At 32.8% G+C, this 15,092-nt stretch overlaps 1 protein-coding gene across 1 annotated transcript in view; it reads right to left on the reverse strand.

Annotated features, from left to right (window-relative positions):
* Positions 1–4,243: 4,243 nt before the first annotated feature.
* The window catches only part of LOC137932434 (uncharacterized), a 32,226-nt gene continuing 21,377 nt past the window's right edge, over positions 4,244–15,092 (reverse strand). Inside the window, exons 4-6 of the mRNA XM_068776050.1 lie at positions 13,163–13,297; positions 5,787–5,862; positions 4,244–4,343 (exon numbers count right to left, since the gene is read on the reverse strand). Of these exons, the coding sequence (XP_068632151.1) occupies positions 4,244–4,343; positions 5,787–5,862; positions 13,163–13,297 (311 nt within the window). The remainder of the gene's footprint in view (positions 4,344–5,786; positions 5,863–13,162; positions 13,298–15,092) is intronic.

A 15,092-nucleotide genomic window follows, 5' to 3' on the forward strand; every position in this document is an offset into this window, starting at 1 on the left:
CATTTGAAATAGTTGACGCTTTTAAATTTTTAACCTTTATGCGAATAAATAAACTATACATTCATCCCTTCATAGCTTTTCCATCTAAAACATAACATCCTGTATTATATAAATATTTACCAACCTAAGTATCTTAGTTAGTTCTAATAATTTAGTGGTTGGAGTACACATTTAAGATATATTTTTTTATAATTTAGGCGAGCTTACTTAGAACTGAACTATTACAATAACATAAAGTAAATTGGAATTGTCAAAAATATACTATGTTAAACCTTGCTATTAAAGTATGTTGCACGTTTATATTGAAGGTGCAAAATATATACAATATCTGGCTAACTGCCAACCTACTACCTCATACGATAAACAGGTAAATTGTACATATATATGTTCTATGCTTAAATTGTCAGGTTTGCAAGTACCACAATGAGTTTATTTTTAACAACATAATTACTACAATTATCTGTCTGTTATTAATATTTAAAATAAATGTTAAAATTGAAACTAGAAATAATAAGTGTTTTACACCGTCTTGAAATATAAATTATATTTGTTTTCCGCTATTACGAATTGCTAGCTTTGACTTCGTTTTCGTCACGAAGGCAAAAAAACATTTTTACTACCTGTGTCATTCCAAAAGCCGGTTTCGTATCTTAATATATAAACTCGTATTTGTACATTATTCATAAAAGATTGCAACTGCCCACAAATAAGTTTCCAGAAGATGGACGACAGTGTCTTCTGCGTACCATAATACCACACTGCGATCGCCAACTTGCCTGCTAAGTGTGGCGATATGGTCTATCCTCTCACAGATATCTTAGGGGACGGCCTATGCATTGCAATATGCATCTAAGGGCTGTAACGACCAATATATGAATATATATATATATATATATATATATATATATATATATATATATATATATATATATATATATATAAATATATTCCAATCACCAGTATATACCTACAAAATAATATTTATAAATAGCTGGTACGCAACCAATGGAGACAGTTGAGAAACGATTCTCAGCTGTTTCTTTAGCAAGTCAACATGTTTATTTGACTATTTTAATATACAAAACGCTTTATTTGCTAAATCTGTAAATATATAATTACGAATTATAATTGCGTTGAAAATTATAAACCACATTATTTTTTATTTCGATTTACAATGGAACATATATCCATATATAAATCACAATGAGTGGTTCCATTATTTTTTTTATGCTCGTTCGCTATCAACGGTCTCTGCGGAAGCAATTTTATTGTCATTAAGGATTTAGCGTCGTTTACCTAAAATTATCATTAATGATGTACTGGAACAACCTATTGCAATGATTCAATCTTAATGATTACCAAGCATACGGCAATACATAATCAACTCCATTATAATTCAGAATTAAGACAAATTCAGATGATATATAATTAATATAAATAAAAACGCTTCATCAAATGTGTTGTTAAACGCAAAGTTCAAGACCGACTCGACATATCCGCTTTTTTTTTCATATTTTAGTTTAGGCGCGTGGAAGATTTTTACGCAAAGCAAAAAGTATTTAATATATGATATGCGATAATAATACAAAAAAAAAACATATAATTTTTAATTTCCGTAGTAACAATAAACTTGTAACCATGTAAACAATCAAATAAAACAGTTTTTGTTATTCTGTTTTAATAATATTTATTTAATTTTTCAACAAAAAGAAAAAAACGGTTTTTTTTTAATTTTTTTTTGTTTCATCTGAAAACCATTGACTTTTGTCTAGTGTGTACCATACCTTAATCGACGAATAAGCTATATATTCACACCTACAAGTCTTTTACGTCTATTTTCAATCATTCTGTATACGTAATATGATATCACGTTTTTAGGCGATAAAGTGGGCTGTAATTTCTACGAATCGCTTTAACTAATTTCAATGTAAGCGGACACGTTGATTTCGGCATAAATGAAGCGGTAAGTCTACTGGGAAATTAATATATAACAAGTTGATTTCTTTACATTTATTTAATGAATAAAGTGATTGTTAACGGCACGAAACTTTTATAATTTGATGAAATTGAAATTCTCATTAACACCTGCCATGTAAATTGAATCTTTTTTATTTATTTATATGTTTTGTGTTTAAAAATAAATATTTAATGGAAAGTGAAGTGCCAAACACAGAGTGACTCTGAGAAACTGTGTTTGGCACTAATCGGTGTAACGTAACTCCTGAAGATGCCCCGTGGAGGGGTGAAACACGTGTTGAGTAATTTGGTGGTGGCGGTTGTGTGATTCGCATTGTTTGCCGCATGCGCATTTATCAGCGGGCTGGCGGGCGGTGCATTTCATTGCACGACTACCACTGCATGTGCGGAAGTGGCTAAATAGTGGTCCTTTTCTTATTTAAAAATAAAAACTAGACCACATGGTACGATTTCACAGAAGTACTTTCTCATCATTCCATGGATTCGCTGTAATGAAGCCGGATCCATGCGCTGTAGGGAGAGCAGTCGGGTACAATGCTCGAGGCACAGATATTACTTAGTTAAGTAAATATACAGGATGTTTTGTAATAGTTATTAAAGCTCTAAAGCAGTGTAAGTTATATTTTCTGTCAATTAATATGTAGTACGCCCTATACGAAAATTTTAATTTTAATTTTCATAAATTATAACAAATGTAGTAAAAAAAAACTCATTGCTGTATATTAAAATTAATTATTGTTTACTGTATATCGTTGCAGTCTATGTACTGCTAGAAGTTATGAGCACATCGCAATCAAATCTTCTTTTTGTTTTCAACCGATGGACGCCCACTGCAAGTCTTCCCCCAAAGATCGAAACGGTGACCTATCCTGCACTGCCGGACTTCTTTAACTATGTCGTCGGTACACCTAGTGGGATGCTTTCCCACGCGTGTTCTACTCCGTGTTCCTACTCGTGGTCGCCTCTCGAGAACCTTTCGGCCCCAACGGCCATCGGTTGCACGACCGACGTGTTCCGCCCACTGCCACTGCAGATGAGCAATTCTTCGAGCAACGTCGGTGAACGAAACTCTGAGCATAGCCCTCTCCATTGCTCTTTGGTCCACCACCACCTCTCGGATCCATATGTACCAGCAACCCACATTGGTAAAAGACCTTCATTTTCAAACATTACGGTATTTTGAGAAAGAAGATGACGAATGGTACCCATCCGAGTGGCGTTCAAATATAAACAACAAATGAATGTAACATATTTCAGTATATTCACTTTATACAGTTGATTGGAAATAGGTGAAGCTTGAAAACTTTTTGTTGACATACGAGCATTTACTTCTTTGAAGTTTTTACTTTTACACTAAACATAAAAAATGCATATTTTTAAATTGTAACTTGTTTTGTCTTTTATGATAATATCTTGTTTCATCTACCTAAACAGTTAACTGGTAGAGAATGAATTCGGCTTTAAGTTCACGGTTATATAGAAATCTGTGTTGAATAGATAAATAATTCTTTAAAATAAATGAAACGAAATTCACGTCTTTAATGATTTATTTTGGCGAATAAATACATAAGTACATACATGAGTTAGAATTGACTAGATAGAGATCAAAATTCTTACCTATATTTAAACATATTATTAAATGTTAATTATTTTTACCAAGGACAAATGTATTTTTGTTAATTATCTTTCTATCTAATGCAGAAGCGTTCAGAAATGCTGCATATATTGAACGTGTTTATGAAATATTTTTTTATAGTGAATATTTTAAATGATATTCTTTATATTAATAATTATTTTTTCGTTATATAGTTTATGTAATTGAAGACGATTGTTTTTACAGCATTATAAAATATTTTAATTATTTAGCACTGGGTGTGCAGATTTACGAAATAATTCCAAAATATGCTATCGTCATCGTAAAAACACTTCGATAAACCATTTTGCTTTTTTTCTATTGTCTCGTATGAGCGTAGTTTTACTTGAGGTGGTTTGATTGTGTGATAATTTCTAGACGTAACATCGGTAACGGCGTTGTATCCATCGGCGTATGGCCTAAAACAAAATGGCGTTTCACTTTGGCGGGAAAAATCGTTTCAACTGTCAAACTTTTGAACCAATATGGCGGAGTTTTTCGTGAATCTGTGGTAATATTTTGATATCTTGTCTTCGTGTTTATGACGTTCATCGTTCCTGCGTTTATTTCGTTTTGTTGAGAGTCGGTGCAGAGTTTTGGCATAAAGTTGGTAATAATTTGTGGTTGGATAGTCTACCGGCGACCGAGTCCTGTCCACAGCAGGGCCGGGTCGTGATGATTCGCGCCGGGGTAACTTCCGACGGCGTCCACGAACGATCTGCGGTTGTAAGATCTACATACAACAATAATTAACTATATTATATGCGCTCATTAACAAAATTAATTCAACTTATACGTATATCAATAGGGGATATTGTTCAAGGGCTGCGGTTTATCTAATTCAACTTCTTTTCCTTACTAATGGACAATGAATGAAAGTTCGAAAAAATGGCTACTATTGCAATATTTCGAAAATAAAAACTGAATTTATAAAATATCCAGTAAAACTTAATAAAAGTGTTATTTTTATGTAATATTCTGCAAAAATCGAAAAATAATTACCTTATATTTTTTTGCAAAAAACAAATAAAACAAAAGTGTATTATCATGTTATATTCCGAAAAAAACCGAAGATTTATTATTACACAATAATCCGTTAATCTGAAGAGAATTAAAATCATGAAAAATTGTAATTATATACATGTAAAAGAAAAAACAAAGAAATTGATATCTACTTATATGCACAAGCACACTGATAAAGATGTTTACCCTATAATATTGCTTGAATACAGTTATCACATTATATTTTGTTACACAAAATATATATTAAAAATGAAAATTCATTTTTTCATTCAAACTAATACGATCATATACCTCAAATTATAATTAAGTTTTACATATTATCCAGACATAAACATTCCTATAGTGGGTAAACATACAAATAAAATGAATAAATAAAACCAAAATCCTCACTCGACACAAATGTCTAAAGTCAACGACCTTTGCAACTATACAGATATAGTAGATAATACCATCATCATTTCAATCTTAAGATGTCCACAGCTGGTCATGTAGCCCAAGATTCCCAAAAGCACCGGTTAGAAGCGATGTGCATACGTCTTCCAACGACCTTAAAATCGTCTGAACACTATAGTTGAAATACTTGCGCTGACGCTCCATGGTCTCCAATCCAGAACCTCAACACCCGAGCGGCCTTCTGATCTCCTTGCTATGTGGACTATTCCCTGTCACTTCAATTTGCCAGATCGCTGGACTATGCCAACATTCATAGTAGATATCGACGTTATCGTCGTACTGTAAGGTATAGGCCTCCCCCAAAGATAGCTATGGGGGGGATATACTACAACCGCCTCGCTTGGCAAGCTCTGGACGCGCAGGACGAGTTTCTAGAAGATGGACAATAGTCCATCGTTGTGAGCAGTGGCAATCCTTTATAATTAATGTAGAAATTGTGAATTATGTAAGACTGTATCCCGGGAATGGAACCCGCGACCTGTGATCAGAAGTTTCAGTCTTCTATCGCTTCGCAACCACTGATCACTTTGCCCTACCGGATAGTAGTTATAGAAATCTTGTGGATAGTGATAAAGATTTTGTTTAGCTTAGTTTTAAAAATCTAAATTCTTGGTTTGAATTCATAACTTATCCATTGTCATGTATTAAGTGTTCAAATACACTTAATTTTAAGTATAATGATAAGTATACGAATGCTCACCTGATGTTGCCTGTAGGTCTGAGAGGGCGCAGGGCATGCAGTCTCCTCATACCACTCCCTCCTCCGCTAATACCTGGAAAAAATTGATATATTTATATTTAAATTAAAAAAAAAACTCTGTGTTGGGCACTATCGGTGTAACATAACTCCTGAAGATGCCTCGAGGAGGGGTGAAACACGTGTTGAGTAATTTGGCGGTGGCGGTTGTATGATTTGCATTGTTTGCCGCATACGCATTTATCAGCGGGCTGGCGGGCGGTGCACTTTGTTGCACGACTACCACTGAATGTGCGGAAGTGGCTAAATATTGCTCCTTTTCTTACTTAGGATAGACTTTGGCAAGGTAACACCTGATTCCATTAAATATTTAATTTATTTTTTATATTCTAATATGATTTGGTAAGAATGCGCACTTGGCCAAACTTGGAACGTGTATCCATACAATCCTCTAAAAATCAATGATCTAATTAACAGGTTCTGATTCTAAGTTAATTATAATATAATAATCAAAACAACTGACAAATGTCTCAACTAAATAATAAATTATATGTGTAGTAATAGCCTCTACATTCATACTATTTCCAATTATTTAAAAATTAACAAAATTAAATGTAATATCGTTAAGAACACCATTAGAATAAATATAAACAGAATTCAGTAAAGTGTATACTTGCGATCATAGGTCGCGAGTTCGATTCGAGGGATACAACTTAATTCACATTTTGTGTATTAATTATTTAGGATTGCCACTGCTCACGAACAAGTTTCCAGAGGATGGGCAGCAACATCATCTGCATACCATAATATCACACTGCGATCACCAATCCGCTTGCTAAGCGTGACGGTTACGGTATATACGTGGTGCTGGAAGCTAACGGTACAAATTACGTGATCTACTCGTAGAACCAAGGCGAGAGAGATAGAGATACAACTTGGAGTACCCACTCCTCTTTCTACAATACGCAGAGGACTTTTTAGTGTTTTGGTCACGTGAACAGGAAACGCTGTGATAACTTGGAAATAAATTTAAACACCTAAAAAGTGGATGGACAGCGGCCAAGAGGCTGCAGCCCGAAGAGCTGATCCAAACCAAGCTCGATACTATAATAAGGTCGAAGACCGACAATTAATTAATATTAGAGGCACCGGAGTGTTTTTTTATTACATGTCCGCTATTGGGGACCTCTCCTTCCACCCCTATTTTGTTGGGAACAGCATTTTTTTTATTTCTTAATAATTTTTAACATGATTTTTTTATTTTCGTTCTCATCTTTCATAGATCACAATATCTTTTTTTTTCTTCCTTCTATCATACCATAATTCCGTCTTCCTTTCTCAATCATTCCATCCATCCTCCTTCATCCATCCTCAAACACTTCAGTTGTATTTTCTATTGCAGTATCAAAGTTTTATTTGGTTTATATGTTTTTCTCATGTACATTAATGTTTATCACAGGTTTTTTTCACATTTTTATTTTAATTTCAATAATCTATCTTATTAACTTTACAATGGGCATAGGATTGTAATATCATTTCTGTCAACATATTTTACAGAAGAACCGATTGATTTTTGCCGCTCGTGCATTTAAAATTCGTATAGTAGATGGCAAAATGTTGTTGATAACGAAGGAGAATATATTGTTGTTTAGAAATAAAAATTAGTTAAAAATTTAGTCGTGTGAATTTAACTTAAGAAAGCCACATTACTTTCCGGTCGTTGCAATATATTAGTCTTTCCGAGAAAAAGGTAATCACATCACACTTCTATACTCTTATTTCATTCGCTTCATAATTCTTCTTGTTTACAAAAATAACTTTTACATAAATGCATAATATTGTTTCCAATGGGAACTGAACTGACCTTAACAACGACAGCTCTCACAAAGGGGTAGGCAGGCTGACGCAGATGTAAAACTAATTAAACTTTATAGAAACCGCGGCGCACGGGAATGTAAAGTTTATTGTAGAAGAACGAACTTAACGCTTTGTTAATGAATTCATATAGCCTATTAGGACACTTGGAATTGGATGGAACAATGCTGTTCCCTTATCACGTTGAAGACTGTTTGAAAGGTCAAGTTTTTTCATCATTCGGATCACTAGCTATCTTTAATCAAAACATGTAAGCCTCGTGGGTAACCTGAGACATATCTGGTTTATTGGAACCCTTTCAACGTATTGCAACCATCAAACAAACCTAACATATAAGTAACCACAGACCTCTGTTGCTGTTGGACGACATGGTTTTCAAATCTACCAAAAAGTTTTAGGTTACATGCCTTTTGCTATATCGCTAAAAGTAAATGGTAAAAGTCAGCAATTTTTATTTTATCTATAAACAACTTTAAAAAGTTTCCTGATTTTGATTTGAATTAAATACGCTGGGCTATGTAGAGTTTGATGGTAGATATCGAAGTCAACGTCATTTCAACACATAGACGTTCACTGCAAGGTATAGGCCTCCCCAGAGATATCTATGGGGAAGATATACCATAATCGCCACGCTTCGCAGGCGCTGGTGCCCGAGAAACTCATTTGTGAGCAATGGCAAATGTATCCTAGGAATCCCTCCTGTACCGCTTGACTACCATTGCTCTCTTTTAACATGTTAACTATGAATTTAAAATTAAATCATCGTTGTTTCTAACATTATTTTAAATAAGGAAGTTATATGTTGGAAGGTCAAATATAAAAGCAAGCGGCCAACATTACGCAATAAAAACTAATCAGACTTGTTGAAGTTTAAAAGTAAATTATAAAAATTTTACGTTTATGAGTTAAAAAAAATGTTTACAAAAAACTGTTTAACTTAGGAAATAATAAAAACATTTTTTTATTCTGTGTACATAATAAAAATTATTAAGTGTCATAAATAAAATATGTATTTTCTTTTTTTTTAATTCTAATTACGTGAAGTCTGTACGTTATCTGTGTATATAATTAATTTGATTTGAAATAAAATTAGTTTTTACTGTTTGATCTACGCATTTCAAATATATTTAAATTTATATTTTAAATTAAGACCAGAAATCTGCATAATCATCATTTCCACAGTAGGATATCTACTGCTGATATAAGGCCACCTTTTTCAGTTTCCAATAAGTCCAGCTGGAAGCGGCCTGCAACCAGCGTATTTCAACTTGTTATTTAAAAAATGCATACGCTTATTTAAAAATATCTTCTGTTATCTGCAGTATATATCTAATGAAAATAATTAACCGACGTTAGGTGACAGAAATTTATTTTCATCCTAATTAACATTCTCATTGTATGTTAAGGGAATAATACGTATTGTAATAAATGACATCTTCACATTGTCAATGTACAATAGTGTCAACTATACTTTTTGACTCCATGACCCTGATTATTAATCAAAATTTAACAAGACATATCAATGTGAGAAAATTATATGTATTTATAAAGTTTTTGAAATTAGTAATAGTTTACAAATTGCAAATTAAAAAAAAATTGACGGATTTATTTGAATCTATACGCAATTAGCAGGCGGAAGTTAGTTATCACCCGAGCACGTTGGTGAGGAAGATGATAGCCAAGAGCAAGCGAGATGATGAATATACGTACAAAGACTATTTACAATTTGCACGACCTTAACGCAATGGCAGCGACCACGTCACTTATGGCGTCGGAATTTAAATCAGCGTTCGAATTTTATTTCGAACGCACGAGAACGATTTGACACAAAAATATTATGAAGTGGTCAGCAATACGGAGCGTGAACGCTACAAATATATACTTTGTTAAATGTTATTTATAATTTCTCAATTTCAATTATTTAAGAAGTATAAAATTTTATTCTATTTAAAAAAAAATTACGCCTCTCTAGATTTTTGTGATATAAGGGGAACATTAAATCATTTTTTTCCGTGCAAAATTGAATTACAGATATCTGTGAAATCCACTAATAGAAGCATCAATTTACATTTTTAGATCCGATACTCCTGTATTTGATGCAGTAAATGCTGTAATATTCTACTAGAAGATGGTCACACTCGCTAAGCTGATGCAATTTCAAAAGAGTGCAACACCACCGTTCACGGTTCCTTAAATCTTTCACAAAAAAGACAAGCCTGGAAAAAGATAGTAGCAGAAACTTATGTGAATAACCATGACCCTCAGACATTAGGAAGCGACGAAGAAGAAGAAAATCAGTAAAGGGAGCAAGCAATAAATGAAAATCATTTATGTTTTCTTTAAAAAGAGTTTACATCAAAATCGCTGGACGTAGTCAGTTCTCTTCTTACGACGGGGTTCGGTTCCACAACTTCGAACGTAAGTCGAAAAGGTCGTAAGTCGAATTTCATACAAAATAAATAACATAATATGATAGACAGATATGTATATGTTATATAAGCAAATATAATGGCTTTCATTTTTGATTTTTTGTTATTATTTTAGTTGGTTAATTAAATAACTACATACATAAATAAGTATTTATGTAAGCATTATTCTGGCTTGTGGTTAATTATCATCTGAGCTACTGATATTCATTGATGTCTCTTAAGATTTAACAAGTAAATTAGTAGTGCTTTTTGCTTTTATAAACAAATCCAATTTTAACAGTTTGTTTTTCTTCTCGTTATAAATTTCATCATAACAGGCAATTGCTTGGTGAATATTGCATTGTACGTTCGAAAATCTATCGTCGTCAGAGTCCATATTTTCAAATATTTTTATTGCCTCTACAAGCGTGCCAAAAATTATAAAAAATTTGACACATTTTTTTAAAAAAAAATTATGAAATTTTTTCGTCGTAAGTCGAGGTGGTCGTAACTCAAGGACTGACTGTATATTCTAATGTCTCGTAAATAAACTGACTACATTATTCATTACGACCTTAACCCCATGGTTGAACTCTACGCCGCTCGAGTGTAAATTATCCTTATTTAAGGACACGCAAGAGCTGCATTAAACGGGAAGTGGGAAAACGCGCACAAAATGTCTGCGCAGTTTATTATCAAAGTTTCCTTTGTGCGTCGCTCAGGAAATGGTACAAGGATGCCGTGAGACACTCGATATGCCATGTGTGCGATACTTGTCGCATATATAGCACTAACAGATGCTGTTACCTCTTATTACTAGAAAACAATAAAACAATTCAAATAAGATATTTTATACAGATTGATCACTTATAAGTCTAAAAACTTTAAAAGAGGGAATGTACAAATCATTGGCTGTCAATTAATGTATGGTAACACCCTTTCGAAAAATCATGTTTCAGAATAATAGATAACGCAATGATAACATATTGTAACAGAGCGTTTCCAAAATTCCGATTACTACATATTAAAATTAATTATTTTTTAATATCTGTACCCACAGATATTGAACTTTTAAAAGTTATAAACCAGCTGCATTCCAAATTAATGTAACATATTTGATAGGAAATAATTGTCAAAGATATAAAGCTTTTTTTTTGACAAATGTGCTATACATTCATCCTTTTAAAAATTTTATATCTTTAAATATCTACACTGTATATCTGATTGCTCTTCGGCAAATTTATAATTATGGCAATAAATGACCAGCCGTCATTGACGTAATCCGGAGCGTTGGTGTCATTGCCCTTTTGACAGCGAAAGCTGCATCACGTGATTCGGGGAACGGCACAAAATTAGTACTATTTAAAATAATAATGATCAAAATTAAATACATATTTATAAAAAAATAATTAATAATATTTGTTACAATTATCATACGCTATATTGAAACTGTAATATCGTCTTAAAATATAATTGTTTCTCGGATGGATACATTAAAATGGAATAGAAGATATTGATTTAGATAAAGAACCTATACATAGAAAGAAATAAATATTCTATTGTCGGTCTAACTTCAAATTAATACAGATAACATATTAAAAATACTAACAATTGCCAAGCTTACACAACTACGTAATGTAGTTCCGCGTAAAATGTACTGCAGCGCTAATTTTTTAATATGGGATCTAATTATCTATATTTTTGTATTTTTATTACCAGTTACTGATCGCAAACATAATTAAAGGTTAGATTTGAATATAGAAAGAGACAAAATAAAAATAAAGATGCATGAATATAATTTTTCGCAATTCCCGGAGGTTGAATAATTGGAAATATCGAACTAGATGTACTTTAATGTGTATTTCTGATTGGGTATAAAAATATATCGGCACAAATAATACCAATGTACGGAAGTTTATGATAATCGATTTACACACAATGTGTTGCCAGATGTGTCGTCCGAAGTTATTTGCATATGAATAACAGATAATCACAGTGACAACATCCCATTGGATTTAGAGTTAGATGACGTGAGGTAAATTACCCAACCAATATAACGAAAAATATACGTTTGTTCGAACGCGAGGGAATTTTGTAAACATTGGTATAATTCTGTTTTTATATTTTTAATATAGCCATTAGGCGATTATGGTGTTAATTATAACTAGCAACATTTAATGCTAAAGAGATTTTTCTACGATATCAAATTAGAAATGTGGAGATCCGTAGATGAACAAAAGTAACCGACAGCACAGAAGCTTCTATTTTTAATCTGTGTTATTATTTCACTTAATCTTCTTTCAGAAAACATTTTTACATTCTTTCTCTTTCATTCATAATCCTTCCACACGTCGCTTCTCTTTCTTTGCCACGTTCTTTGGTATCACAGTTGTTTACCATTTATTCCTACATCTATTTATATTGACGTTTATTTTTTTTAATATTTCTTAGCGTTTCGCTTTAACAAACATCTTATTAAATTTTATTTTAATTAATCACCTGCTTCAGAATTCTGTGACAATATCTTTAGAAAATATGACGGCGTTCTCTGTCTCCCATCAGGGAGGCGATGATGTCACTTCTAACCTGTCTTCTAGTTCCATTTCGCACTCGAATCTTTCCCTAGTCAATACGGAAAGCACAGAAGATTGGCAAGTGGCAGTAGGCAAGCTATATAGCGTGTAAAACGGATGGCCACTGGGGTCTTAAGATTCTGGAGTGGTGACCAAGGATGAGCAAACGTAGTCCACCCGCGAGGTGAAAAAATGACCTGGCCAAGGTTGTGGGAAGATGCTCAGTGCAGGCCGATTTCGGTCCTATTGGAAATCAATATGGGAAGCATATGTTCAGCTGTGGATGTCATCCCAGCCGTAATTATGATGATGAACTTATATGGTGATACTTTCTTTATGATGTTTATAGTACTGTCTTTCGTGAACATGAAATTAGATAGCCATTTCTGTTACCAATCGAAAGTGTAGAAAGCATACTTTCTATGACAGTTCTCACTAAGAGATTCCACTTCAATCAGAGAGCAGAGAACCTCGCAAAGACGACGAAGATATTAGATGTGGTAGTTATAAAGTCATATTTACTCACCAGCCGATGGTGCTTGCAGAACTTGAGGATGTTCTTGGAACAACGTCGATCGTTCGTGAGGTGACAGCGAAGCGAGTGTTTCCAGGTTATCCCGTAACAGGTCGAAAAACGAGCCCATGTCATTCAGAACACCTGAACAATGAATTTATAATGTAGTGTCTAGACTAAGTGTATACTAGTTTTTGAACAGTGATCCTAACACCACGGACCGACAAGCGCAGCCACGAACGTCCCACCGGGTGAAATGTCCACCTTGTGACGACCATCGGAAGAAGCTGGATGCAGCCAGCTTTCAAACAGGCCAATCTTAATATATGGGGTGATCCTATGCCTGAATTGATAACGGTGATAGTGATAATTAAGATCTTAAAACACCGTGAACACGTGTTAAAGAAAAACAATACATTGTGTCCCTTTTGAGTTTGCTGAATAACCAAAAGTCGCACTGAGCGAAATCAAGCAAATACAGTAGTTGCAAAACGACGTGACTCTAAATTTTGACTTTTTTTTACTAAAAATCAAGCGATTTTACACCAATCAAGACTTGACGCGCTTGAAAAAATTGAAACATTTCACGAAAACACGTTTAATTCGGTGATAATCAAAACGTTTTACAAACTGACGCTTGGCGAATGTTATAGACAATGCTATCAACCTAGGAAAAAAATTATCTCCCTTCCTAATCCCCGGGAATTTTAAATGACAATATCCCTTTACTTTTTGTTCATACGTAAATAAAATTGCGCTGTTTAAAATCTAAAAATCTGCATTTAAAAGAATATAGCATATCTTTGAAATTTCGTCTGATTTTACTATATAAATATAATATGCGAATTATCATATAAGTTTCAATGTCAAATTATATATCTGATAGTCAATTGATTAAAAACAAAAAGTACATAAAAATAATTTTGATATTTCGTAGATAAATATTAACTACTGATAAATATTGTACAATGTCTTTTCATAGGTTATATAAAGGTCTCTTGAATTATTAATAATTTTAATGATATCACGTTTTCAAGGTCCAAAATACTTCCATCCACGTAGATGGCATCATTAAAATTGTAATAAAACAGGACTGTTAAACCAATAATAATTATTCTAACTACGTCAATGTTTCGTGCTAATTATAAAGAATCATGAAAATGAAGAACCCGTCTGAGTTTGTTATGAGCTCTACTCTGATGTGTTTGAAACCTTCATAACTTTAATTTGAAGAACGCCTTGTAGAGCCGTTCAATATGATTCTAGTTTGTATGAAATTGGGCTTTTCGTGCATTTTTCTTGTTACGTATACAAGTGGACACTTTGAATGATCCTATTTGGATCCTACATGAATAAATAAATAAAAGTAAAAACTCAGTGCGACAGAATAATTAATAAACTATTTAGTTTTATTAATATTTTGTAAAAGTTTTAAGACTAAAGATATCTCCGAGTTACAAATATTCGTTGCAATAATAGAACGTTGTAATGTAGAACATAAATAAAAAAAAATATTTTTTTAATAGAGAAGAAATATTTAAAAAAGTTCTTGAATTATACAAAATACACTTGGATGATACAAACGTAGGAATTAAATGGAGCAAAAACTCATGTGGACATAGCACAAAACACAACATTGTTCGCAGTTAAATAGTTTGGACATAATACATTTAGACAAAGATTTTGTTTTTGTTTTTATTACACATATGTAATTACAGTAATATTATAGAATTATTGTATTTTGATTTCCAACCTTCATGATTAGAAAATTTATCAATTATTATGTTGATATGTATCTATGCAAGACATTGAATGCAGGTCGCTTCCAATAGAACATCTATTAGAAGTTTCAGTGGTAAGCCTTTGTCCAACAGTGGACAACTTACGGTTTAAATTATAATGAATTTAAAAATTTTATCATCTCTCCTTTTTATTATCT

The sequence above is a fragment of the Battus philenor genome, unplaced genomic scaffold (genome assembly GCF_028537555.1).
Source record: "Battus philenor isolate CCGP_79_NKW_IND1 unplaced genomic scaffold, ilBatPhil1.0.hap1 SCAF_11, whole genome shotgun sequence".
In the NCBI taxonomy this organism is placed as follows: Eukaryota; Metazoa; Arthropoda; class Insecta; order Lepidoptera; family Papilionidae; genus Battus; species Battus philenor.